This window comes from Canis lupus, chromosome 33 (assembly GCF_048164855.1).
Source record: "Canis lupus baileyi chromosome 33, mCanLup2.hap1, whole genome shotgun sequence".
NCBI classification, from domain to species: Eukaryota; Metazoa; Chordata; class Mammalia; order Carnivora; family Canidae; genus Canis; species Canis lupus.
The window spans coordinates 1,589,808-1,617,704 of record NC_132870.1 but is presented as its reverse complement, the minus strand read 5'-3'; the positions used below and the strand labels follow the sequence as shown (position 1 = coordinate 1,617,704).

General features: G+C 40.4%; 1 protein-coding gene and 1 long non-coding RNA gene across 19 annotated transcripts in view; one reads left to right on the top strand and one right to left on the bottom strand.

Annotated features, from left to right (window-relative positions):
• The window catches only part of SEPTIN11 (septin 11), a 106,049-nt gene that overhangs the window by 41,249 nt on the left and 36,903 nt on the right, over nucleotides 1-27,897 (bottom strand). For 11 of the 16 annotated variants that reach the window (XR_012023453.1, XR_012023454.1, XM_072810698.1 and 8 more), the window contains exons 2-4: nucleotides 19,214-19,328; nucleotides 9,129-9,324; nucleotides 1,723-1,909 (exon numbers count right to left, since the gene is read on the bottom strand). Coding sequence is in view for 14 of the 16 variants with exons in the window: in XM_072810690.1 (XP_072666791.1) it covers nucleotides 1,723-1,909; nucleotides 9,129-9,324; nucleotides 19,214-19,328 (498 nt within the window). In the remaining 2 variants the exon portion in view is untranslated. Of the gene's footprint in view, nucleotides 1-1,722; nucleotides 1,910-4,696; nucleotides 4,841-5,622; nucleotides 5,951-8,746; nucleotides 8,883-8,923; nucleotides 8,958-9,128; nucleotides 9,325-19,213; nucleotides 19,329-27,897 lie in introns of those variants that run through there. The other 5 variants (XM_072810699.1, XM_072810703.1, XM_072810701.1 and 2 more) reach the window with 5 other exon arrangements.
• The window catches only part of LOC140623936 (uncharacterized), a 51,090-nt gene continuing 29,294 nt past the window's right edge, over nucleotides 6,102-27,897 (top strand). For 2 of the 3 annotated variants that reach the window (XR_012023457.1, XR_012023458.1), the window contains exons 1-3: nucleotides 6,105-6,339; nucleotides 8,929-9,247; nucleotides 27,398-27,575. This is a non-coding gene — a long non-coding RNA (uncharacterized lncRNA). Of the gene's footprint in view, nucleotides 6,340-8,928; nucleotides 9,248-27,397; nucleotides 27,576-27,897 lie in introns of all 3 variants that reach the window. The other variant, XR_012023456.1, reaches the window with a different exon arrangement.

Genomic DNA, 27,897 nt, shown 5'->3' with positions numbered 1-27,897 from the left:
CTGCTTTCTGGGGATTTTTTTTTTCCCCCTCAGCTGTGTTTGTTTTGCCTTATTTTCTTTCTCTTTTTAAACCAACTCTACTAAGCATCACCCTCTTGCTGAATATTAGCCTGGCTTGGTCTACAACCATGGCCTCTGTTGGACCCTGCTTCCATCTCTGCCCTTCCCCCAGCCCTGCTGCAAGGACATGAGGGCACTGGGGAGCCTGCCTCACCGCCTACATACCTCCACCGGCCCAGGTTAACTGCAGCTGAAACAATGCATGAAGCAGGGTTTCTATTTGTTCTCCTGAGAGTACTCCAGCTGCAATAATCCCTTCATGCCATTAGACTATTTTTTTCTGTAAACCAATGTGTCTGCGCATGCTGGAAGCCCAAGGAGCCTGGCTCTGCTTCAGCCACTGCAGGCACTTTGGCAGCCAATTCAGATGGGGACCTTGGGGACAGGCTGGTCTTCTGAGTGTTTTCTATCATGTTTCTCTGGAGAGAAAGCATTTTTCAAACACTGATGTTTAGACCAAAAATAACACCCAACAAAACCCTCTCAAGATGATAAGACTTTTTACTGAACTCAACAACGAGGCTTAGAAAATACCACAGATTTTTCTGTGGCAGCTCCCACCGTCATTTGAGTCTTTGTTTTCAGAATGTACTGGTTTCCATTATTTCAAAATGGAAAAACCAAGTTGATTGTAAAGCAGATCACTAAATGCTACCAAACCTATCAAGACCTCCCTTCCAATGTTGTGAGAGGGAGAGGTTATTAATGTGGAATGCTCAGGTGTCCAGCTGAAACTACTTTTTAAAAACACGTGGGTGTAGTTCAGTTTTATTTTATTTATTTATTTATTTATTTATTTATTTATTTATTTATTTTTGTAGTTCAGTTTTAAATCTCAGAAGCTGGACTGTCCTTATCACCTAAGTGAAAAAAAAAAATTAACACCTTTTTTTTTCCCATTCAGAACTTCGTATTAAAGCCAAACTTTTAAAAACCTTTCAAAAAAATTCAGAAAACTTTTAAAGAAATAAACAAATTGTGACTTCATGTTTCAATCTCCCTAAATTTAACCCTTCCTGTGACCATTTAGGTGTCTCCAGTATATAATTCTCCAAACCTCATCAGAGTATCCACTGGTGCTAATTTAAGAACTAAAAATACTTGGTAAAGAGTTCCATGGTTTTATTTGTTTGTTTGTTTTATTTTGTTTAGCCTAACATCCGGAGGTTTGGAAGCATTTTTCTCACATTGCTAAACCCTATTGTTCTGTAAGCCAGAAAAGACAATTATGGGGCTGGAGGAAGGGGGAAGGATGAATAGGCAAGAGTGCAAAGGAGTCTTAGAGCAGGAAAACTTGGTCTGTATCCCGTAAAGATGGATACAGGCCTCTATAAATGTGTCCGAACCCACAGAATGTACAGTAGTACCAAGAGTGAACCCTAATGTAAACACTGGACTTGGGCGAGTGATGAGTCACTGAGGTGCATCAACCATTACACAACATGCCCATCGGGTGGGGGTGTTGCTGTGGGAGCAGGGGAATAAAGGGATCTCTGTACCTTCCTCTTAACTTTGCTGAGAACATAAAACTTCTGTGAAAAACACTCTTGTAAAAACAAAACAATATAACCAAATTACATTAAAAGGAGAAAATAAAGCAGGGCCTTCAGATAAAGGTGATCTAAAAGGAGAGTAGATGGCGACCAGAGCAGCAGGGAGTACCTTGCTGTCCAGCTTTTTCATGGTGACTAGGTCCAGAGACTTCAGGGAATGGCCGGTGGGGGCAATGAAGTAGAGGCATGCATGGATCCTGGTGTCGTGGTAGTTGAAGAGAGAACGTTTGATCTTCAATTCCTCTTGCAGGTAGGCCTCAAATTGGGCATCGATATATTCCACTATTGGCTTATAGCTAGAACACAGAAGAATGGTTTTTAAAATACATCTTCAAATCAGCCATGTTTCTCTAGTCCTAAACCTCTTGTGCAGTTCAGTGTGGGACAATCTTTCAGGAAAGTCTTCGATGGCTTCCTTGCCTAAGAGCTGAAGCCCTAGTGCCTTATCTGGGTTTCCCAGGCCTTCCATGATCTGGTGCCTGAACATGTCTCAAGCTCCTCTCTCCCACTCCCTCCCTGGCTCACCATTTCTGTCCCAGTCACACACACACTAAGCTCTCATCTGTCTCTGCATCTTTGCTCCCACTAGCCCCCTTACTTGGAACAGTCTCCTTCCTAGTATTCTCCTGGCTAACATCCATCCTTTAAAACAGAGATTATAAATATGTGAACTATGCCGTCACTTCCCACGGAAGATCCTGCTAAGAGATTGTGGCATTCTTTCCTGCTGGGCCAAATCAGAGTCTCAAAATCTGTCTCAATAAAGTGATTTTGACAGCCTCTACCTCTACCAGCAGATTGGTTTTGGTGCACAAAAAGCAAGTGGTTTTTGATTTCTGGCAATGGCATCACCCTAGTGGGAGGTTTCCACTGATGGTTTGCCTCCTTCCACCAGGGATGAGGGGACTCTCTATGCTCTTATTTAGCCTCTTAGCCCTATGCTCCTTCTACAGCTTCATCTACGAACTGAGGAGCCTGGGAGATTATGAGCTTCAGGATTACTTCCAACCCTGAAATTTTATAATTTGAAGGTAAACTCTATAACCCTTTCTTCTCACCAAACCAGAATTCAAATCTATGGTCAGTATTCTGTTAACTGACCATAATCATGAATAACATATCAGGAACATTTGATAAACCATATATTCTCCAGGGACTCAGCAAAACATGAAGTAAGTCATTGTGGAAAAAGCTCTAAGCTTTGAGGTCTCTCGGGGACTGCTCAGAAGTCAGTGTTAGCTGCAATGAGATTGGTCTACTAGGAACACAATGGGTTACTTCTCCCCAAACTTACTACCTTGCTGAGGAATGACTTAGGCTTTAAGAAAAATGAAAACCCTTCAACAGTCAACTCCCCTGATTCATATTAAACTGAAATCCTTGAAAGGAACTACAAGTCTTTGATAATGTGGATGACAGCAGACACCCTAAGAGAAAAAACAAGCAAGCAAAACAAAAAACACATTTATAATCAAAAACTGGAAGCACTCAGAAAAAATTTGGTATTTTTCCTTGGTGATTCATCACAATACACTGATTCAATTTGAGCAGACAAAATCTCTAGTGGTTTAAAGAAAAAGGATATTCCTCAGTAATGATATAGTTCTAAATATGACAACAGAAATCCCAATATATTCTAATAGAATGAACAAGTGGTAAGTTTCTTCTATGTTTTCCACTTTAAAACACAGGCAGGGAGGTGCCTGGGTGGCTCAGTCAGTTAAGCGGCTGCCTTCGGCTCAGGTCATGATCCCAGGGTCCCGGGTCGGGCTCCCTGCTCAGTGAGGAGTCTGCTTCTCCCTCTCCCTCTGCCCCTCCCCCTGCTTCTCTCTCTCTCTAATAAAGAATGAAATAAAATCTTAAAAAAACACAAAAACACAGGCAGGTATTATATAACAGTACAAATAACCAATATTATCATAGGATAGTGCTCTTAGAGGCCTGGATTCAAGCCAAACCAACTCCAACTTCACAATTTACTACATATGTGACTTTGAGCAATTCACTAACCTCTCTGTGTCTCAATTTCCTCATAGGTAAATCAAAGACAAAAAAGTACCTATAGCAGAGAAGTATTGTGACAAGCCAATATATGTAAAGGACTAGCATATAAAAGTAAGATATAACTATGCCACAATAATATAGTAGAAAATAATTCACAACAAATAAGAGCAAAGCAAGCCTGACTTTTTAGACAGGGGGTGTGGGAGGAACCCTACAGTCGCCAGATTCCATGGTAACTATTCTGCTACTGAGCTTGTGCTCTGTAGGGAAGAGAACCAGGCCAGTCCCCTGAGGTCCACCCAGGCTAGTCCAAGGCCTGAATTTTTCAGTCTCCTGACACAGAGGCACGTGTTTGGGGAACCATGATCTTTCTCTAAAACCCTCTTAGGAAAGGAAAGGAAAAGCAGCTCACAAGCTCTTGCTCCTTCCTGCCACACCAGTTCCTGATTTTTAGCTTCTCAGCACCTCCTCCCCAACAGGGTAACAAGTACGTTTCTGCTTTCTATTAATTTCCCTCTTGCCTCTGGTGTTGATTCTGATCCTCCGAGATTATGGGAGGCATTATATCTCTCCTTTTCCAGTCAGGAATGCTTTCTGCCCTGGATTCAATATATCCAAAGAAACCTTCTGTTCTCCACTGACATGTAGGGCTTCTTTCTGCCTTCCCCTGTCAGGCAGTTCTGGCTAATATTCCAATCTCATTCTTTTCCCTTTATGGGATCACCCTGAAAAATCACATCTATTCCTGTGTTTACTTACTATCTAAGTAATGATAATTCATAAATCTCTGTTTGTAGCCCAGATCTTTCACCCAAGCTTCAGCCCCATTCATCCAACTACTTATGAGGTATCTCCATTGGCTCTTCTAACTAAATGTGTCCAAGATCGGACTTCCTCATCTTGCCCCCAAACCCACACTTCCCTTCATTCCTCCGCTCGGTGAATGGCACCTCCATCCACATATCCAGGGACCTCCTCTTCTACTCCCCCCCAACTAATCAAGCATGAAGTTCCACCAATTTTACCTTCTAATTGTTATAAACAAATTTAAAGAAATGCATTCCAGGAGAACCATTTACCAAAAATCACTATTCCTTGTGTTGAAGTCAGCCAGCAGTTTTGTATTCCCCTCATAATCCTTTAAACAAAGGATCTGCACCTCTTCTCCTACTCCTTTCTACTTCTTATCTACATTCATGGTCATAAAGATAAGGGAGTTTAATCCCAATTTTGCCTTTTGCTAGTTTCCATTCTTAGGGAAAGGATACCCATTTATTTTCTGTTTGGCCAATTCCAACTTCTCTGGATTGTAGTCACACCCAGCAGAGGAAAGTGAAGGAGGGCAAATCAAACCTGCTCCTTACATTGTCACATCATTTCCTGTTAAGGCATGGGGATAGTCCTTTTTGCCCACAACTCATTTTTTTTCATATACCTCCAGCCACAGAATTCACAAAATACAGAGGTTGACCCTGAAACTGATGGAAAAAATGTTTTATAGAGTCTTTTCTATCCACCCCAGATACCCATTGCTCATTGCAAAAGAACCAGTGCCATTGTTCAGGGACCAACTCTCCATTTCATATATGGCCAGATACCTACCATTTATTTTTCTCTATCTTGCTGCAAGTCAACATTAGTTTTCCTTATCTTTCAACTCCCTCCATCAGAAAGCACAGTAAAACAGAAATTAAAGACCAAATGGTCCACTTCACTACCATTTTATAACTCTGATATAAAGATTTGGGGACTTTGAGGATTTCAATTATTTATGCTTTTCAGGGCTGATTATCATTACAGTTAGTGATACACCATTGACATTCTATCTCCCATCCCCCAAATGTGGGGCAAATCAATCATTCTATTTCCAGTTCTATGACAGACTTGATTTACTTTCTTCTCCAGACCCCTTCCCGTCTTCACTGAAGAGTACAGACAGCAAAACAAAGGAGCCCTTAAACCACGAAGAGTTAATCATGCTATTAAACATAACAGGAAATCTCACCAGATCGCTCTTCCTGCCTCCTTCTAGCTAGCCCAGTCCCAGGCAGATACTCATGCAGGAATGCTGACATGACTGAAGCTTACATAAACAAGCCAGGACATTCTTGAAGTCCTGTATTCATGGCAGAAAAGCTTGCCTCGTCCCCAAAGTAGTAAAAAATAATCATGGGTTTAGAGAAACAGCATATTGCTTCCCATATGGTTACGTATCAATGCAAAAATGCATAGCTCACTTCCAATTCTTTGATGGAAGCGAAGAGTCCAAAAAAAAATTTTTGAAACAATATTCATTTGGGTTTAGAGTCACAGTGTCAACAATACCTTCTGGGGCACAGAGTTCTAAATGCCATTTAAAGAGGTTATGCAACAGCTGTCAAGAAATTTCAGAAGAAAAAAAATATTTGGTATCTAGGTTAGGTTAATATCACACTTCCTCTCTTCTAAATCTCCTTGGAAACGATTATTTGACCCAAATGAGTCAGATAATTTCTTAAAGAGGCCTCCAACTGCAAATATGAGAATTGGTATTGTAGTAGCCACTTGCTGTTCGGTGGTGGCCAGTGAAAACCACCAGGCTGAAGGACAATCCCCACCTGGGGAGAAGCAATTCAGTGGCAGTACCAAGGCAACAACTCTCAGTGGGAAGAGCACATGGAATCTTACCAGAAAGATACTGGAAGATGGTTCTCTCATTCCTGCATGAAAGGATCCTGAAAAGGTGCAGTTAATGCCTTCCAATCAGGGAATGCACAAGCAGGACAACCTCCAACCCCAGGCGGGTCAGAGAGATGGAGATACGTCTTGCTCTGACTGCCCAATGACAGGGAACCCCTGGCGCTCCCCCTTACTCCCAGCTCCCATGAGGCATCTGTGCTGATTATTGGGCCAAGGCTTTCCTCCTTCATCTCTTCCACTTGGCATCACAAACAGCCTTCAGGCAGTAACCTCTCCATCGTTCCTTGGTATTGAGGTAAATTAAGAGCAAAAGCCCAGCTGCAGGGTCTGAGCTTAGTTGGCCCCCACCCTGCACAATGTACAGATAGTTCATTTTGACCAGATGTGAAATTAAATCCTTTTCACTACATCTAACAATTGCTCCTGTTATTACAGGACAATGTTTATTGAAGAGCATTTAAATTGCTCTATAGATAAAATGGAGCTCAGTGCTCAGCTAGAGGATGAATTAAATATTTCTTCCTAATTACTATGGTGCTTATATATATATATATATCAGGATAGTTTAAATATCTCTAGGCAATATACATTCTAGATAAAAATAGTTCAAGTTCCTCTTTATAACAGTTTTGAGGAAAAAAAATGTTTAAATAGAAAGAAAAAACCCTGGTACCAACAAAATTTCTGAGCCCTAAGCAGACACAACTTACTGATTTGGTGTTTTATTCCCATAATGTTGTCACTGCACAAAAATGTCTCTGGAAGCCCCCTTCTAGAATAATCTTTGGAACTGGGACAATTTAAATTTCTCTAAGTTCTTTTGAAAATGAATACAATTTTTAAAGTAGTCATAAAATATTTGATGTTAAGAAAGATGAATAGGATAAGGATAGGTGATCTCGAGAAGGAATGTGAACAGTATTTTGGGACTGAGGTTAACATGTGGATTGAACACCAGGAAATTTTAAGATTAACAGCTTCCCTCAAATAAAGGCATCCTGCAACTCATAGACACAAGAGCCAAACCTACTTGGTTTTATAAATTGAGTATGTGTTTTATAAAAATGAAACCTCACTGTATTTTATAATTATATCTTCCAGTTTATGTGAACCGGTATGTATGTATGTATTTTAAAGATTTATTTATTTATTCATGAGCGACACATAGAGAGAGAAAGAGAGGCAGAAACACAGGCAGAGGGAGAAGCAGACTCCATGCAGGAAGCCCGACGTGGGACTCGATCCCAGGACCCCAGGGTCACACCCTGAGCTGAAGACAGACGCTCAACCACTGAGCCACCCAGGTGTCCCTGTAAACCAAACCGGTTTATTTAATGAATGACTATATTAGACTGACTTACAGGTAGTAGCCTCTATCTACATACAAACTGCTGGAACAAACTTCTTAGAAATTGTTTTATTTCTTAAGCAGGTTAAACATGTTCTTTCTTCCACATAGCTAGTTTATTGTGTATATTACTTCATTAGCTTAACAAACCCCACTGGGTAGAGAGGGAAAGTTCAATCCAGTTGACCTAAATCCTCATTAGGTTTCCTAACTGAAGAAACCACCATCATTCAGACTCAATTTGGCAATTCTGCACCCAGTGTGCTGCCCACTCCACTACCAGTGGCCTAGAGGAAGACCCAGACACTTCACAAAGGGACTCAAAATGCCTCACACCAAACACTAACATCAACAGCAAGATCCAGTCCCAGCTGGAAATCAAGATTTTTCCAACAGATCTTCCATAGAAATGTCTTCTTCACTTTGAAGTTTTTAGGAGCTAATACCACTTTGACCAAAGACTTTAAAATTCAGGATGACCCTCCCTCATGACCACACCCCTTTTCCAGGCCTTGCCTTTCACAGTGTCCTTCTCAGGCCTCTAAGAATAGGGCTGTACACAGTATCACACACTGGAAGAGACCTCAGATAACGTCTAGTGACATCCCCTTAAAGTGAGGTAAATTGCCACATCCAATAGCTTGTCAATGGAATCCAGGCTATAACCCAGGTCTCCTAAATCCTGGGGTGAGGCTTCTTATGGAAGATTCCTCATCACCTCTCAGCTTTCATTCAAATCTGTAAGAATTTGGGGATTAAGTCAAATATCCCAATCCGCCACAAGGACTAAGGGAGCGTGGCAGATGCTCACTCCAAATTCCTCTTACTCTTTAATGCTTTCTTATTTTGCAGAGTTGCAAAAAACAAAACAAAAACCACATTTCCCAGATTCTTGCAGCTAGTGTTCTAGATGTGGTTTAGTTTCTATCAAGCAGATGCAGCCATACGAGACCTGGAAGCAGGGAATGGCCAACACACAGCAGAGGCTACACACAGGCCATACTTGTTCTCCTTGCAAGTGATGCTAAAGGCATTTGGCTATTTGGGAGAGAACTGGTAGAGGTTCTAGGGACGTCCCCCCAACCCCCAGTGTCACAGGTACCAAGTTATATAAGGTGACTGGTGGTAGGGGCTTCTGCCAACTATCCTGTAGAGTTGTTGGGTGTTTCTCTAGATTGCTTTTCCTGTTGGGAAAGCCCCCCAATCCAGTTCCATGACCGTCCTGGAAAAATGCCATAAGCCAACTTATTCCTTCTAAGAAATCCCTTTTTTTCCTTACCCTAGCTGGAATCAACTATGATGTCTGGTTCTGACCTCAAAGAAGAACATTCTAAGAACATTTCTCAGAGAATAAGAATGTCTTATCTTCTAGGCAACAGAAGACCAGCCCCATAACTAGTGAACAATTTAGCCTTTGAATTTACCCAGGACAGATCCTGCTATCTCCTGGTCGATTTACATCCCCATGAAATCCCAACATGTACCTGTCATCTTTATTTATCTGGTCTCCAAATCCCACAGTGTCAACGATGGTTAACTTCAGCCGTACATTGCTTTCCTGAAGCTCATAACTTCTGGCTTTTAACCGGACACCTGGTTCATTGTGAGTAGCTGGGTCACTTTCAAATTTCGTGTTGAATAAAGTGTCCATTAACGTGGATTTGCCGATGCCTGTCTCACCTACATGACCACAAGGGAGACATGAAAGAATGTGTCAATGCCTCTCAGACATCAGTTCAATTTATCAGGAATTTCTCATACTCATATTTGTAAACTTTTGTAAAAGTTTCACCAGAAATCCCACTACAAAAAGATAGTTCTTTGCATGTGTGATCTACCAAATACCTCTCTAAATATATTTTAATGAATTCCAGAAACCATTTAGCATAAAAGATCTTGCACTTATAGACTGAGATGCTCTTCTTAACCTCTGTATAGAGAAAAAGAACCTGTCAGCTTGCCTTTGCATCTTGTACATTACAAAGACATAAACCGTATCTCTTCCTCCCCTAATCATTGGTGTGTAAAATTACATTAATTTAAAAAAGTTTTCTGTTTCTGTTCCCAGCAAAAAAAAGACTAACCCCATGTTGTATTATCTGATACCATCTAACATTGTTGAAAAGAATTACATTTTTCAAAACAACAAATACGGGCAGCCCCGGTGGCGCAGCGGTTTAGCGCTGCCTGCAGCCCAGGGCGTGATCCTGGAGTTCTGGGATCGAGTCCCACATCCGGCTCCCTGCATGGAGCCTGCTTCTCCCTCTGCCTGTGTCTCTGCCTCTCTCTCTCTCTCTGCATCTCTATGAATAAATAAATAAAATCTTAAAAAAAAATAGCAGCAATAATAACAGCTAAAGCAACTGGGGGTTTTGTGCCATCCCCTGCAGCAAGGACTTCCGATGTATTATCACATTTAAATCCTACTACTATTCCCCATGAAATAGGTACTATTGTTTCCTCCATCTCACAGATGGGGCAGTAAGGCCTAGCTACGTTTAAGTAACTTGTCTAAAGTCACACTGTTATGTGGCAGAGCCAGGGTTTTCACCCAAGTTTGTGTGGTTCTAACACCTACACTCAAACAACACAGCATCCTAACTTTACTATTATAGAGAAAAGCCATGGCCTGATTTTCCAGTTATAGTTATGCATCTGTGTGACTGCTCCATATTACTTCCATTTTTCTTTCCCTATTCAAGTGGAATGAAGATGGGAAACATTTATTAGATAGTTTTTCCAGTTTCAGGGTGATATCTGTGACAATGAAAGTAAATGAGGTTAAACAACCTGCAACAAAGGTCTTGTTATTTCACATCAATAATTCAAATCAGCATTTACTGAAGTCCTAATGTGCAAAAAAGAGTGGCAGGGACCTGGTACCACTACAGTAATCAAATGATAAGACCCAAATGTGCAACAACAAAGAACGTTAGCTAGGCCTCCAAAATAGTGTCAAGCAAAACTCTCACTTAATCCTAAATCTTATGTTGAACCAAAAGTAGCTGGCAATGAGAAAGAACCTACCCTTGTCGTTGGTGGTGGCGGCGGTGACTGAGTCCAACAGTATAAAGAGGGAGGCAGAAATCAAGAAACGTTATCCATGAGAAGGCTTTTGTTTTTCAAATCTGGAATATTTCCCAATTACATTTCTAGCTCAGTTTAAACATGCCAATATGTTGCAGCTCTTTCTATAAATAATCCAAATCCCATGATATTCCTCTTCTAAAGGGTTGCTACCAAGACTTTTAGGCTGGTGACAATTCTACAAGAGAAAGAAGGGCTCTGGGATTTGTAGCCTTAAAGCAACTGTTCCACTGCAATGACAGAATCCACTTACTAATGAGAGGGTCTCTAATACTCACTACTTTCAAACACATGCGGAAGTGAAGTGGGATGGAGCCTTTCTGGATTTGAGCTTTCTCTCCTTAGCAGCTTTATGTTTCTTACCACTGGCTACAATGATTCTCTTACAGGATAAAAACTATGTAAGTACATTTGCCTTATACTTTAACCTTTCCCATTAGAAAGGTTACATCTAAGATCAAAGAACGCCCTCCTTCATCAGGCTTCACCCAGCCATTGCCTCCCACGTGCCAAGCTCTGTGCCAAGTTCTGGGAATGCAGCAATGAAATAGCTTGATGTGGTACTCTCCCACTGCTTAGAACCTGACCTGGAACATGACTGAATACCAGTCAGACTCTAATTTAGTACCCTGGAATGACAGTCTAAGTGTCTGCCATCTACATTCCTCTTATGAACAAGACCATAGACTGTGACCTTGCTAGTGACCACGATAACTGGACCAGGGCTAGCCCCCTGACCAAAGGTACCTATAGCACCTGATCACTATGCTCTAAGAGAGTGCTCTATACCGGATAGTGACCTGTCCATCCAATCAGAACTCTCTTTGGGAGATACACAGTCCACACACAAAGCAATAGCATGGAAAAGATATACAGAGGGAAGTGAATGAGCAGAGACCTAGATGCAGAAAAGGCTGTAAGTAAATAAGTAAAGGTTGCTTATACACCTAAAAAAAAAAAAAAAAAAAAAGATGTGTTGCTGATAATTAGTTGGAAATACAGGAGAAAGAGAGCTGATAGACACTGTAGAGCTTAGTATCCAAAATTTATTCATTAATATTTAAGTGCATACTATGTGACAAGCATGGGTGCTGGAGACAAAATGGTAAATAAAAACAGACAACTGACACTCACTGAACTTCTGTAATGTCCCGAATGCCATTCCAGACTGCCACGAAGTCTGGATGTATAATGGTTCAGACTATTTCCTGTCTTCCTTACTTTCCTGAATATTCTTACAAAAGAGCCCATCAATAAAAGATACCTAAACCAGTCTCTGCTCCCTAATGTGATAGAGCATAAGAGCTGATATCCATGATTCATGGCTTAACAGAATAACTTCCAGCAAAACAAAGTTACTGTGTAATGGATACAGAAACAAGTAGAGCTCTCACTCTTGGATACTTAGAATCTGGCAGGCAATTCAATACTGAAAGCACTGGAGTCATTTTAAGTATCTGCTATGTGTGTAATTTTCACAAGTGCAGGAAAGTTCTTTTCCAGATTTACCCATTTTTCAGAACATGGACAAAGGAACAACAGCAGAACTACCTTATAAAGGTCTCTCCAAAGGCACCTGGCTGACTTAGTGGTTGAGCCAGGGTCCTGGGATCGAGTCCAACATCGGGCTCCCTGTGGGGAGCATGCTTCTCCCTCTGGCTATGTTTCTGCTTCTCTCTGTACGTCTCTCGTGAATAAATAAATAAAATCTTAAAAATAAAGGGGGGGGGTCTCTTCACAAGGTTAAAGTTTCTCTCAGTACAAAGTGACCTATTTAACTTTCATTGCTTTCCCTAACAACAATGAAGACTTCAATTTACATGGTAAGGATTCTTTTTTTTTTTTTTTTAAGATTTATTTATTTATGATAGACATAGAGAGAGAGAGAGAGAGGCAGAGACACAGGAGGAGGGAGAAGCAGGCTCCATGCCAGGAGCTCAACGTGGGACTCGATCCCGGGGCTCCAGGATCGCGCCCTGGGCCAAAGGCAGGTGCTAAACCACTGCGCCACCCAGGGAATCCCCTATGGTAAGGATTCTAAGTTACCTAGATAGGACTGAAATTACCAATTCATTTTACTAGGTTGAGAATTAGTTAAGCACATGTGAATCAGGAATATCATGCCCCCTTTTTTAAGGCAAGGTAATTTTAATTATCATTTACATTAAGGTGGAAATTATGAACAATTAGCATTCCAGGCACTACTTATAGCATGGGGTTAATCAATGGGTTGGAAAAACCACCATTCCTCTAAATTTCAGAGCGCTTTACTTTCCATTTCTATGCTCTGTGCTTCCAAGGGCCATAATTAGACACAGCTACTCTAGCAGCAGCGTGATTCACCAAAAGCAGTTGAGAAGGAAATGACAGATTTGGGAATAAAAGGAATTACAGAACTAGGGGAGTTTTGAGTGCATCAGTTTGTGAGGCCTCTCTCTCTATCCTCAGAAAGCAGGGCATCTTCTAGAATTTTGAGATACCCAAAAGAACAAAAACGCTTCATTCTAACTGAGTAACTGAAAGCCTACTGGGCATAGATTTGGATTCAAACCCAACAACCATAACAATATTTTGAGAAAACAAATGACTAACACCAACTTTGAAGCATTTCAGAACTCCCTAGCAGACTATCTGGCACAGATCAGGCATTTATTAAAAGTTAATTGAAGGAAAAAATGATCATGGTGATAATTTATACTGAGATTTGCCATTTGGGTAGATTTTTCTGAGTTTGTTGTTTATTCTGTTATAAATACATCTGCCTAACATTCCGTTGTTCCAGTAGAGGTTTAGTCTTAAAGTGCTATCTGTGGCTTCTGTTTTTCTTCCTCCTGCCAATGCTGGTGAACATGACACCCACATCACAGTAGAAAGCAATGCTACCTCTTCCATTCTATTGTCAGGCTTATTTAAACCACAAGCTCTAAGCTGGACATTTAAAAAGAAGAAAAAGAGTGGTGCCTGGGTGGCTGTCAGTTAAGTGTCTGCTTTCAGCTCAGGTCATGATCCCGGAGTCCTGGGATTGAGCCCCATGTCAGGTTCTCTGCTCAGCCCCTCATCCTCCTTTTACTCTCTCTCTCTTGCTCTCTCTCTCTCTCAAATAAATAAAAATCTTAAAAAAAAAAAAAAGGAAGAAGAAAGAAAAAGATAAAAAGACGCAGAAGGATTGTATTATTAATTAGAAGGTAACTATAGATTGATCAAAGAGCCAATCCATGATTCAGCATCTTTTACTGATTGCCAAGTCTGGCAACCTATATAATTATCCAAATAATTGTGCATGAAGGTCTGCCAGCCTCCTCTAAATATCCTAGATTTTATTTTTGGATGAAGGCAGATAATCAGAGAGCTATATACCTAAGCTGTGTTGTTTTAACTCCTCTTCGGATCACCTTTGATGAAACAGGCTTTGGCTAATACCACCAGCCTACATGACAGACTTGAAAGAACAACATATGACGCTTGGCATTGCAGGGATTAACTTCAAGGATCTAGGGAATACTTGGGAATCTAGACCTGACTGTAGTGATACGTACCATATCTCTTCTGAAAATCCACAGGAGAGATTTTTATAGGTGAAACTATTTCATCTGGAGCAACTATTTTTACTTTGCAAATACTATAAACCTGTCATTGTTAAACTTTTAACTTCTGTTTGGCACATAATGTATGCTAAACGAGTATCTTTTGGATGAATGGATTCATTCTATGCTCTGACCACTGGCTGGGAGACAAATGTATCCCTGATAGAATTAACTGCTACAGACTGACTTGATAGCTTTGAGTTCTGATTCTATTCTTCGCTTCACTTTATTTTCTGGGGTTAATCTTATCTTTATTCATTTACTCATTCATTTCACTTTGTAAATCATTTCATATTCTTTCCTGGAAAAGCAAAATGGGATAAAAATGTAACCTGAAACTAATGTAACATTGTGTCTACTACACCCAAATTTAAAAAAAATTAATAGAATTCTTGAGAAAAAAAAAGATTTAAGTGTAAAATTCCAGTTTATGTTCACACTATAGTCTTGGTGAAAAAGGTCTTAAAATTGGGTGGTTTCTATTCCTCTTCCGTCATCCTCTCAAAAAACAACTATGGTTGGATTAAAAGAAAGATTTCCATTTCCAAGACATATTGTTAATTTACTACTATTGAACTCGTTGCTCTTCAAAAGCAGGGATATTACAGTATTTTATCCATCTTTGTATATACACAAAGAACTTACATACTTCTGGATCAATGTTGAAACTTCACATAGAGCTAATGCCATTTTGAAGAACAAATAAGGTCTATAAATTCAAAATTATGAAGAAAGACAATAATTTAGATTCCCTAGAGAAATACAGCCTGGCTAAGAAAAAGGCTTTATTTAAATACAATTACAATTTTGGGGGTGATTTAGTATGTTGCAAGCAAGATGGAGAGGGAGGCGCTCTGAACTCCTGAGTGTTCTGGCACCAAATTTAACATCAAGAATTTTTTTCCCTGTTGACTGAACACTATTCCCTTCTTTATTACACTTCTTTACAGGATTCAACAGAGATGGGTTCTAATACCAGACACTTAACTCATGGCCTCTAAAGATACACTAAGCTCATGCCAGGATTAGTTTCTGCCCTGGTTTGTTTCCCCTCTTTGTAACCTAAAAGCTCCTGCCACAAAACAAAATTAAAATCCCAAGACTTTTTTGCTAAACACAATCAGTTTCCTTACTGGAATCATAACTCTTTTTTTAAATTCTCAATTCCCGGGGCACCTAGGTGGCTCAGTTGGTTAAGCATCTGCCTTCAATTCTGGTCATGATCCAGGGCCCTGGGATGGAGTCTCACATTGGGCTCCCTGCTCAGCGGGGGGTCTGCTTCTCCCTCTCCCTTTGCCTGCAGCTTCCCCTGCTTATGCTCTCTCTGTCAAATAAATAAAATCTTAAAAAATAAATAAAATTCTTGATTCCCTCCCATATTTATCACATGAAAATAATGATGCTATAAATACCACACATGTGCATACTGTGTTAAAAAAAAATACGAATGGGGTGACAAGGTGAAAACAAAGTACCATGGATATGCCTCAATTAAATGACACCTACTCCTCTAAGTGGCTGTCAAAATATTTTGATCAAGTAGAATACTTTTTCATAGACTCTTACTTTAAAAATAGATGGACCATTAATTGGCAGTGAGAAATGTTTTTTTATACAGATATTTTGCTGTAAAATATTTGTGACAACAGGATTCGATGTGTTCTACCGTCTGTGGATAAGTATGCTTAATACTTGATGCTGACACCCCTGTGTCCCTTGCTGGCTCCAACCAAAGGGTTCCAAAGAGTCAGGGAAAAGAACCTGGACAGCTAGATACTGGCATGGAAGGACAGCCAGGACTTGCTGTGGAGTTTTAAAAAAAAAAAAAGAAGAAGAAGAAGAAGGTGCAGAAGAATATGAACAGCATGATCTCATCTGTGTAAAACCAAAACATAAAGTACTTATATAATTGTGAGGGAGCTGTTCATCTCTGTCCAGTGTGTGTCTCTTCTACGCCCAATCTTTCTGATCATGTCTTCTTTCTCACAGGGAACCTCTTGTGTTTTGCAGTGGCCTAACCCATTATCCCACCCTGAGTGGGCATATAACTCAGGCCTGCTCAATCATAGATGTCCTTTGTCTGTTCAGCGAGACTTGTCAGGAACAGCTGCTGCTTTCCTGCGCTGCTAAGCCAGCAACAACCGCTGGAAGCCATACTAGCCCTACAAAGAAAAAGCCTGAGCATGAAGCCAAGCAGAAGCAAGTAGGATCAAGAACCAGAGACACAGCCTCGAAAACACTCTGTGAATCCCTAGAGCCAGCTGTTCTTAATTACGTGATTCAATATATTACTTTTTTAGTGTGTTTTGGAATTGCAGAGGCCTCTTAACGGGGTTTAAACTGGATTTCTGGAATGCTCTGTCGAAATTTTCCAAATACAAAAACCATCAGAGAGAAATACAACACTGCTGGCCTTGAAGATGGAGGAAAGGGCCCGCGAGCTAAAGATCCAGGTAGCCTCTAGAAGCTGGCAACAAAAAGGAAACGTCATTCCCCTAGAGATTCTAGAAACAAACTCAGCCCTGAGGATGCCTTAATTTTAGCCTGGTGAGACACATATGGAACTTCTACAGAACCATAAGATAATAAGCCAGTGTTGTTTTAAGCCACCAAAAATCATTTTAAAGTACATAAAAATGTAGAAGATTTCTAGAAGGATTCTACAGTGCTACCTCTATGGAATGGAAATGAGGGCAGGAGGGGGGAGGGGGTAGAGGAGAGCTTACAATTTTTTAAACAACAAATTTGTATTATTTTAATTAGATTAAAAAATTAATTTTAGCAGATCCCTGGGTGGCTCGGTGGTTTAGCGCCTGCCTTTGGCGCAGGGCATGATCCTGGAGTCCCAGGATCGAGTCCCACGGTGGGCTCCCTGCATGGAGCCTGCTTCTCCCCCTGCCTGTGTCTCTGTCTCTGTCTCTCTCTCTCTCTCTGTGTGTCTCTCATGAATAAATAAATAATCTTTTTTTTTTTGTATTTAATTTTAAGCATGTTTAAGAAGGAGCCCAGAATAAAAATCTAAAAATCTTAGGTATATCACTTACCCAGGAGAGTCAGAACAGCAGCCACTTTACAAATCCATCGGGGCAGTATGGATGTAGCACGTGATGAATTCCAACTAGCATTATGATTGTGCTACTTAACACACAGGGTCAGCCAATGAACCAATACACCCCACTGCACACCACACACTGGGTCAAACCATGTCCTTCCAGCAAGCCCAATCCCACTGAAAGGCTTTATCCTACTTGCAGGGGCTGGGACATAACTCTCACATGTATTCTTAAAGCTGATTTTGGAGACAGAACTGGTGGAAGCAGGGAAGAGAAGCCAGAATAGTAATTGGCCTATAATTTAGCACACTTTTAAATAGAAAATCAACAAATTGCCAACAAATTGCTATGCTAATGAAGAATTGCCCTGCTCTGCAATGAGCATTTACCCTAAGAGAAAAGACAACTCATTTATGCCACTCTGTAGAACTAGCTGCCATTCAAGAGCTCCCCTGCTGAATCTTAAACAGCTTTGTGTAGGGAAAACGGGAATGCACGACAGCTGGCTGCTTTGGTCATGTTTCTCTCCAGTTATTCTCATATCCAATGCTTAAGACATAATGTCACAGTGTGAGCTGGTCTAGTGTACAAGTCAGTTGTGGCTTTCTACAAATGAACCCCCTGTACAAGAGCTACATTTAATATGTTCAAGTTTTTTGAAAAAGAAGATATCTGTCCCTTCCCCTAATAACTAAAGTTTTTAAATGATGATTCTTATATGCAATGCATGCCTTTTTAAAAGTCCCTTCATTTTACTTGGACAAGAGAAATAAGTCTGGTAAATTCTGCCAAGCTTAGGGGAAGGATGGTCTACTTGGCTTTGTATGGAATTTCTTCTGGTCTATCTCAGAGTGATGTCTCAGAAATATACACCCAGGGGACAATGGCAACAAAACAATGCAGCTCAAACCACTTCACTGCTCTACAACCTGGCCATTTATCACGAGTGACAGTGAGGGAAAGACCATTATCTCTTCCAGGGGCATTTCTGCTTCAAACAGAGTTATACTTCTATTTTCCTCGTTTTTTTCCTACCTTCTTTTGTATCTTTCCTTCTCTTCATTTAAAAACAATATGGCTGGAGAGAAGAAAAACACCAAGGCCAGAGGCTTAATCTAATGTACATGTACAAGATATGAATCAAACATATTGAGGAGACAGATAAATCAAGTCTCTTGGGTTTTTTCCCGTTTATCTGCCAGGAATAGACCAAGATCAATTTTAGATTCCAATTTAAAGACAAAAGTTTGATTTGATAATTTGGGCATAAAATTTATTTCGAATATAAAATAGAATTTTAAATTCTTTTGCTCTAAAAAACAAATATGTAAATATCAAGTTTATTACGGAAGTTAGAGTCATTTCAGGTTTTATTTACATTAGGTAATATATCTTTAAAAAACACTTCAATAGAGGCTACTATTGCCCTGTAGTCAGAGACCCTACAAATAAATTCTAAAAATGCTTTTGCATGATCTTACTATATGCATGTTCATATCAGCTCCTTCTTTCAACTTCCAATAGTCCAGCTGAGATCTAAGTCCCTTCCCCTACCAAAAATTAAAGTAAGTTTTAATTAACAATATTGAACTGACCATTGGACTATGTGGCACAAATAAAAATAACAATTTGAGTAACATCAGGAAGCTTATGAAACATTTACCAAATATAAGTCTCAATCTTTGTAACTGTGTGACATATATAAGTGTGTTATTGCCCTACTTTACTAATGAAGAGAGTAAAAATATCATTCCCCTGTTTCCCCAAAATGTGCCCCTCTGACAGTCACCTGCCAACATCTAAGGATCAGACTTCTTGCTCAGCAGCAAAAGATGAGTCACTTACCAACACACAGGATGTTGAAACAGAATCCTTGAGAAGTAGACTTATTGACCAGCTGATCAGGGAGACTGTCAAATCCAACATGTCCAGAAAGGGACAGGTTTCGAAGCTCTTCATTCTGTAATTTCAAAGGTGAAATATTTGAGAATTCAGGAACTATGCCACCTGGGTTACCACACGTTGTTAGATATTACCCTCTCCCTCCCTCTTTTCTTGACCTGCACAGAAAAAGAAGATTCCTTCTGTACCCACATCCTCCTTGGCTTCTACGCATCTGAAAGAACTAAAAATTCCAAAGCCCTGCTCTTTTCACAAAACCACACTGACTCCCAAAGCAGACTCTCTCCCAAGGTATCTCACTTCTGGTTACAAGTGTACTGGTCCAGGGAATTATGAGCTTCTAGAGGTGGCTATTTCAGATATGCATTAAGTGACATAAAAACAACCATGTTGATGACTTCAAGAATTCAAGAAGAACTTTCGATTTCCTTTCAACCCAGGGTGAAAAATAAATAACACTCTTCCAGATAAAGAAAGGCATTTTGAGACCCTCAGGGAAGAGGATACATACTCGTTACAATTATAAAAATTGTGTAACCACCACAACCAACATATTTAAAACTACTCAGCACCTGAATTGGTCTCAACTCCACCACCATTAACCGTATAGGCTTTTTGGGGCATCTTTGCATTTCCCTGCAGAGCACCCAACACAGGCTCTGCACTTGCTGGGCCTTCTCAGAGTTTATTGAAGGAGACTGGGGTAAGGTAATCACCACATACTTAAAAAGTTGGGTGATTTATGTTATTTTATAATGGCATTGACTACCTCCATGACTTTGAATGCATCTCGTACGTATTGGAGGTAATCTGTGAAAACCTTCCTTCCCAAGAAAACAGAGGTCATGGTATGGTTTGGGATTCCAGAAACTAGATATTGAAAGCCTCCTTGAAAACAAGACTCTTGGTGTTCTTTCTGGCTCTGTTACCAATGATCCTTATATACAAAATACTGAAGTTTGAGTGAGAAAATGAGCCTCAAAACCCTATTTAAAAAAAAAAAAAGAAAAAAAGCTTTGCACAGGATCATTGATATTTTTAAAAAGACTGGTTCATTATTCTTCTATTTGTTACATAATGATGACAGTGATTTCTTTTAATAATCAAGGGCTGAGACTCCATTTCCACATAACTACATAGGCAGAGAAATAGGACTCCCTAAATATAGTGTGTTTTTTTTTTAATTTTTTTTTTTTTATTTATTTATGATAGTCACAGAGAGAGAGAGAGGCAGAGACACAGGCAGAGGGAGAAGCAGGCTCCATGCACCGAGAGCCTGATGTGGGATTCGATCCCGGGTCTCCAGGATCGCACCCTGGGCCAAAGGCAGGCGCTAACCTGCTGCGCCACCCAGGGATCCCCAAATATAGTGTTTTTTAAAGGAATGTTTTATGAACAATATAATGGGTAAGGTCCTTGCTGCTCTAAAATTCTAATTCTGTGAAATAAAACTAAAAATCAGCACACTGCCTTAATACCATGGTGGCAGCTGCAGGTTTGAGGTCAAAGGGGCAGAGAGCAGATGCCTAGTCTATGAATAGTTTCCTTGAAACCTGCCAACACTGAATAGGAGACTCAAGAGTAGGCACTCTTCCTTGAACAGGATGGCATGGTTGACAGCTCCACAAGCAGCTTTCATAGCAGGCCCCCTGGGCAGGAGGCCCAGTAGCTGGCCAGGCCTCCTCACACTACCACATGGACCTAATTCTACCACCTGCCCCTCCCTTCCATACCTCAAAGGTTCAGACACAGGTATTTTTAGGCTGTTTACCACATCCTTCAAGACGTGGGGGAGGAGGGTTTGAAATGAGTCTGGGTTATATTTAGAACTCTTTCCGCCACAGCTGTGCAGTGGCTATTGTGCATCAGGCTGGGAGATGCCACCACACCAGCCTTTGTTTGAGTTGTACCTCTGACCTGAACAGTCAGTGAATGGCCTGAAAGGAGGCAAGACAGGGAAAAACCATCTTCCTATGCTTCCCCTCGTTCCCACCACAACAGTTCATTTCCGGGGATGGGAGGGGAGTGGATTATTACTGTAGATTCCACATTGTTGGGTTTTTAGATTCAGATAGATATCCACCCATAAGCCAATCCTGGGAAAGAATCAGAGTTAGTAATTATAGCTCTCCTACCAGAACCCCATGCACAGCATCTCATATTCTCACCATTTCCAAAACACGAGAAACCACCCACACACCCACTGAATATTTTTATATCCACTGAAAACCACATACAAAATGAAGGGTTATAAAACAGTTTGGTCTTGAAATTTTTTTAATTTAAATTTATTTCTTCAGAGTCCGTCTTCTAACTTTGTAATACAAAATATGTAAATTTTATATGGCCATTTTAAAATTCCATAGTTGGAGCTTAATTCTCTGCCCAATATTAAAGTAACTTGGGGGGTTACTGGCCATCAGTATGTGACTGGAAAAAGGGAAGTAGGAAGTTCCTCCTGTGGTTCATGAGCAGGCTTAAAACCTAGGAAATGCTGTAGGAAAAGCAAAGGAGAGGCTCTAAGTCACACACAACAGTAGCTGAATTCCTATGCTCCAGAATTTTGTCACCATGTTTACTGCTTCTTGCCTTAGCTGTCTCTCCCCAAGAAGTATAGGATCCCTTTGAAGTCTATGGGTATGGTCTTTAGGAATTTCATATATTTTCATGTCCTTAACCACTACTACACACCTGGAAATGACTCTCAGCTTTTTATCTCTAATACTGAACTTTTTGCCTGAGTTCCAGTTCTGAATTTCTATCAAAGGGATGGTTCTCTTGGGTTGTCCCATCTGTACCTCAAACTGATGTTCATGAAACCAAAATCTATATATTTCTCTATCCCAAACCTTATTTTCTGTTAATGGCACTTAATTATGCTTGAGAGCCTCCTACCCCTTTCATAAATTCCAAAGTGTTATCAAGACCACATCCTCTTCCTCTTTATTCCTACTAACTCAACCACCTTCCAGCTGGTCCCCTTACCTCCACCCCATTCCCTCTTATCTTTCCTCTCTCTACTTTGCTGCAAAAGGGACCTCTGAACTCAAAGGCCCCCAATCCAAACTCCTTGGCCTGCCATCTCAGGGCCTCCATGAGCTAATCCCAAATCTCCGACCTAACCTCTCACTTCTCCCCATAGGACACCTTACACTGCAGCTAACGTGAATTACTATTCCTGAGACAACCACACATTTCTCCCCATCAGAACTCTTTCTGCCATCAGAGTTTATTCACATCATTTCCTCCATCTGGGAAGACCTTATAGCCAATGTTTTCATATCCAAATCTTTCAGATACCACTGAAATTTGATCTCTAACATTATCTTTACTATTAAATCTCAGAGGGAATTTCAATAAACATTCCCCTTAACAATGAAAGAAAAATAATGACTGGATAAAGATGGGTCACGTCATTTGGTATTCCATGACCATCATAATGTTTATTGGCCATTTCCAGTGTCCCAGAAAAGCCTTACTAATGAACTAATTTATCTTAACAATTCTGTTAGATGGTTACTATTATTACCCAACCTCAACTTTAGATGAGAAAACAGAGACACAGAAGTTTAGTTACTTGTCAAAAGTCACACAGCTAGTAAGCTGAGGGGCTGAAATCTGAGCCCACAAGTCAGGTTCTAGAATCCGGAGGCCTTGCATTTAGTCACTGGTATGGCAGGATGACCTACTAAATTCTCAGATAGTCCCAGACAATATAAATGGTTTTAGCTGCTATTAAAATCCAATATGTTAAAAAAAATACAATATGTTAAAGTAGGAAAAAAATTCTTGGAAGTTATAATTCTTTGGCAGCCATGAGAGATAGAAGTCGAGAATTAGAATTGGCAAAGTAGCTCTAAATATATTTTCACTGGTCCTGGCAATGCCAAGGCCAGCCTTTGATTTTTGCAGCCATAGCACATGAAGCCAGTACTATAGGGCTTAGTTTTGACCATTCTTTAAATGAAAGTACCAACAAGAGCCACCAAGTAAGTAACTCAAGACCTTAATTGATTTAGTCCTCCATTTGCTATCTACGGAGGGATTTGTACTTACATTTCTATGCCCACTCCATCTTGAAATGGGTTGTGATTAATTCTATGGTATAGAATAATTTAACGATTTCATTTTTCTCTTTTCAGGTCACCTCCACATGGACACAATTATTTATTTGCTCATTCAAAAACACTCACTGCTCAAAGCACTAAGGGAACAGATATTCTTTGTTATTCATTGATAAACACTCTTCCTTTTTTTTTTTCTCTAAAGATTTTTAAAATTTATTTATTCATGACAGACACACAGAGAGAGGCAGAGACACAAGCAGGCTTCATGCAGGGAGCCCGACGTGGGACCTGATCCCGGGTCTCCAGAATCACACCCTGGGCTGAAGGCGGCACTAAACCACTGAGCCCCCGGGGCTGCCCTCTTCCTGCTCTTAAAAGGTTTTGCAAAAAAAAAAAAAAAAAAAAAAAGGTTTTCCATTTAGGGGTACTTGGGTGGTTCAGTTGGTTAAGCTGTTGACTCTTGATTTCAGCTCAGGTCCTAGGATCAAACTCCCACATTAGGCTCTGCGCTCAGCAGGGAGCCTGCTTGAGGATTCTCTCTCTCTCTCTCTCTCCCCCCCCCCACCCTCCCTCCACTTTTGTACTCACATGCTCTCTCTCTAATAGATAAATATATCTTATGGGACAGGGGGAGCAGAGGGAGGAGAGAAGCAGACCCCATGCTCTGCACAGATCCCAATTTGGAGCTTGATCTCAGGACTGAGAACCCCAGCCAGAGCCAAGAGTCAGACCCTTAACCAACTGTGCCACCCAGGTGCCTCTAAAATAAATCTTAAAAATTTTTTTTAAAAAAAGAGGTTTCCCATGTAGCAGTAGAGACAGGACATCAATTAATAATACCACTAAGGATGAAAGTGATAAACACCATAACTTTACAGTTAGTATGAGGAGAGAAGTAGCTTTTGGCTAGGGAAATTCAAGGAACACCTTTTGGAGGCCAGAGCTCCCCAACTCTACCAGGGGAACAAAAGTCCAGCTTGCAGAAGCCTCCTAGATAAATGCTGTCTATGTACAACAGGTCACTTTACTAGGAATTGACAAGTTTTTTCAGAATATGCCCTGGCTAAATTCATCATTAAAATAATTATAAAGTAAATTATTTAAGAATGTGTGCCAACACCTACATTCTGAGTGCTGCTTTAAAATAAGTTCCACAGGGTCACCAGGGAGGCTCAGTGAGCTGGGCATCTGACTCTGGATTTCAGCTCAGGTCGTGATCTCGGGGTCATGAGATTAAGCCCTGCATTGGGCTCAACACTGGGCATGGCGTCTGCTTGGGATTCTCTCTCTTTCTCAGCCCTTACCTGCCCCCCACCACCTATGTATACTCTCTATCTCAAAATAAATAAAATAATAAAGTAAAATAAAATAATAAATTCCACAATTCCAACTCTTGCTTAACCAGGAACAGTATGGCACAGGGTTTGGAGTAAGACAGCCATGGATTTGAATCCCAGCTTTGCTTCCTACTTTTCTTAGTCTCTGATGGAGCACTTGGCAGGGTGGTTGGGAGGAGTTAAGGAATAAGTATGATAGTGCCTGGCACTTAACAGGTCCTCAGGAAACCTGAGTTTCCTTCCCTAATTAGGTGGGAGGAAGAGATAACTGATTTTCAAATCTGAAATGAGACAGCTCTGCACTACTGCTGGGCGAGCCAGGAGAAGCTGCTGATTAGCAAAACCCTCAGAACTAATCAAGAAAGAAAAATCACAAAGGGAAGAACAGAAAGAACAAAAAGGAAGCAGAGGAGAGAGACAGGATCTAGGCAGGAAGAAAACTCACCTCAACCCGGAGAACCATTTAGAGAGCTGAGGGAAAAGCCATAGAATCACATTCCTATTTGCTAGCATCAACATCCTCCACTGCTGGAAACCATTCTGGAGTCCCCTCTTCACTTTTCCCTTTATTTTAATCCAGCCCAGAGCCTCCTGAAATTAACTGGATGTGCCCAGATGGGTTCTATTCACTGCATTCAAAGTGAAATGATATCCCCTTTCCTTGCTTTTAAAACTGAAGACTTGGGATCGCTGTGTGGCTCAGGCGTTTAGCACCTCCTTTCAGCCCAGGACATGACCCCGGACTCCCGGGATCGAGTCTCACATCGGGCTCCCTGCATGGAGCCTGCTTCTCCCTCTGCCTGTGTCTCTGCCTCTCCATCTGTGTCTCTCATGAATAAATAAATAAAATCTTTAAAAACAAAACAAAACTGAAGACTTCAGGAGGTGTAGGTAGGTCATCTATGGCTGCTGATCCTTATCAGCCAGCGGAAGCAGGGGCGCATGTTACCAAGGTGATAGATGTTTTAATGTATGTTGCAAACAATTAGACTTGATTTTTACCTTTACAAGTAGATATTACCGTTTCAATTTAGAAAGATCTCACCCATTTAAAATGATATATTTTTTAAATTTAAGCAATAATGTTATACATTCACTTAGAGAGCTGGAGATTTTGTTGACAAGAAGTGGCAATTACATTCTTCTCAAAGCCTCATTTTATAGATAGTAAGTTATATTGACCCAAGTCAAACCCTGGGCTTCTATTTTCTCATTGGTAAATGAGATTTAATCAAATGGCCTCTAGGCAAAGTCTTTGGTTATAATGCTAATTCCAAGGTTTCTTGAAACTGGAAGTCACAGATACATAAATCCAATTCTTAAAGACAGCCAACAGGAGGTGAAAAATTCCTGGTAGTATATTTTCTTTTGCCAGATCAAGACAGCTCAATTTTTAAATGACCTTTGAAAGTGAGTTTTTATGGGTTATCCTAGGAAACTCCAAACGTAATAGAAATCTGTGTGTATGCCTCTGTTTTCCAGCTTAACTTTTCATTTTTGCTTAACTCTAATGACTTAAAAAAGTCCACCCCTTACAACTGCCTTGCTTTAAAACATTTTTTCCTTCAGCTGTATCTGCAGTCTTCCACAGGATTTTTGAAAAGTGGATTTATAGCCTTGAAACAAACAGGAAATAACACTTCTATGTAAGTGTTAATCATCCATGTTCAAGAAAAAAAGTAAATTTTCATGCTTTCATTCACTCAACAAATATTTATTGAGTACCAATGTGTGCTAGATACTGTGCTAAATGGTAAGGAAGTGATGGTGAGAAAATAAAGCATCCCTAACTCATGGACCACTCACAGACCATATAGTCTAATGGGGCACATCGATGTTAATCAAATAGTCACAATATACAATCATAAGCTATCCAAAAGTACAGGATGCAATGCATCCTTACAACTCATGTGACTGGCTGTGTCATTTTTCCAGTGAATCCACCAGCCTGCAGTAGTAAAAACAGTGTTAGTCTGTAGCATTGTTGGATATTAATTCAGTAGACAGTCCCTAGATGGTTGATGTGCAAGTTTCATGCATTCAAATGAAAACAAAGAGTCTTTCTGACCACCACTGCCTGATGGGAAGAGGTAGAAAAGATTGAGACTCAAGTCTTAAGAAAATGAATGTCCAATTTTGAATGACATGCTCCCTTTGCTCTCTTTCTTCCCCTACCTCCATAAAGATGCCCACTTGGAGAAAAGAGGAGGTACATGTCCCTTTTTCATCTTAGGTAGATGTTTTGAGGTCCTGTTTCAGTGTACAGATAGATGCCACCTACCTGAAGATAAGCAGAGAAGAATATGCTATTCCTTACATGAAATCCTTGACTGAACACCAGCCAATATTAGAGAAATCCTGGCCTCACAAGAAGTTTTACCCAAGTGCCTGATTGGTCATTTTCATAAATACACACTCTTATCTAACTACATTTTAGAGATTTAGAAATGGTTTCATATTCTCTTTTAAAGAAAGAAAAGTTGGTGGGAAGATGGGAAACGCCCTTAGTTCCCATGCAAAAGGGAAAACATTGGAATGCTAAATATCCCAAACCACAACTATGAAGTCCACATGGGGATGTTTTCAAAGCTAGGCATTGCGGGGGTAATTTCCATAATATAAAATGTCTGAAGCATCTCATTACCAGTGAGGATCGCGTTCTTTAAGGATGACCTGGAAAACATTTATGATTCTGCTTGTCATCTATACCATGAAATCTCAAGGTCAGAGCCAAGAAAACCACCAAGGAAATTGTCTCACACAAGCAAGCAGCAGAACAGAGAAAGCCAGGAAGAAGAGGGAACAGGAGGAAAACCATAAGAGGAAAGAACTTGAATGCAACCCAGCTGGGAACGGTGACTAAGGAGTATCCAAGGGCCAGGCCCCAACTCAGCCAGCCAGGTAGATAGATCAGCTCTGACCAACAAACCCAGGGAGCCACCCTTGAAAACACCACCAAATAACCAGAAAAGATCTGGATTAAAATTGAATAATTGCCTTAATTTCAAGTGTGATTTCAAAGTGAAGTCTCTTTCAAAGAGAAGGAACGCATTTTGTTTCTCCAGATTCTTGCAAAATTAATGTGTAGGGGGGTTTTCTTTGGGAAATGTGTATGACTATAGGGCAATTTTACTTTCTGAGTCTTATAGTTATAGTTCTATATTTGAATTATTGCAAAACACCTTTTAAACAAAATAAAAGATTTTAAACATCAGGGAATGCT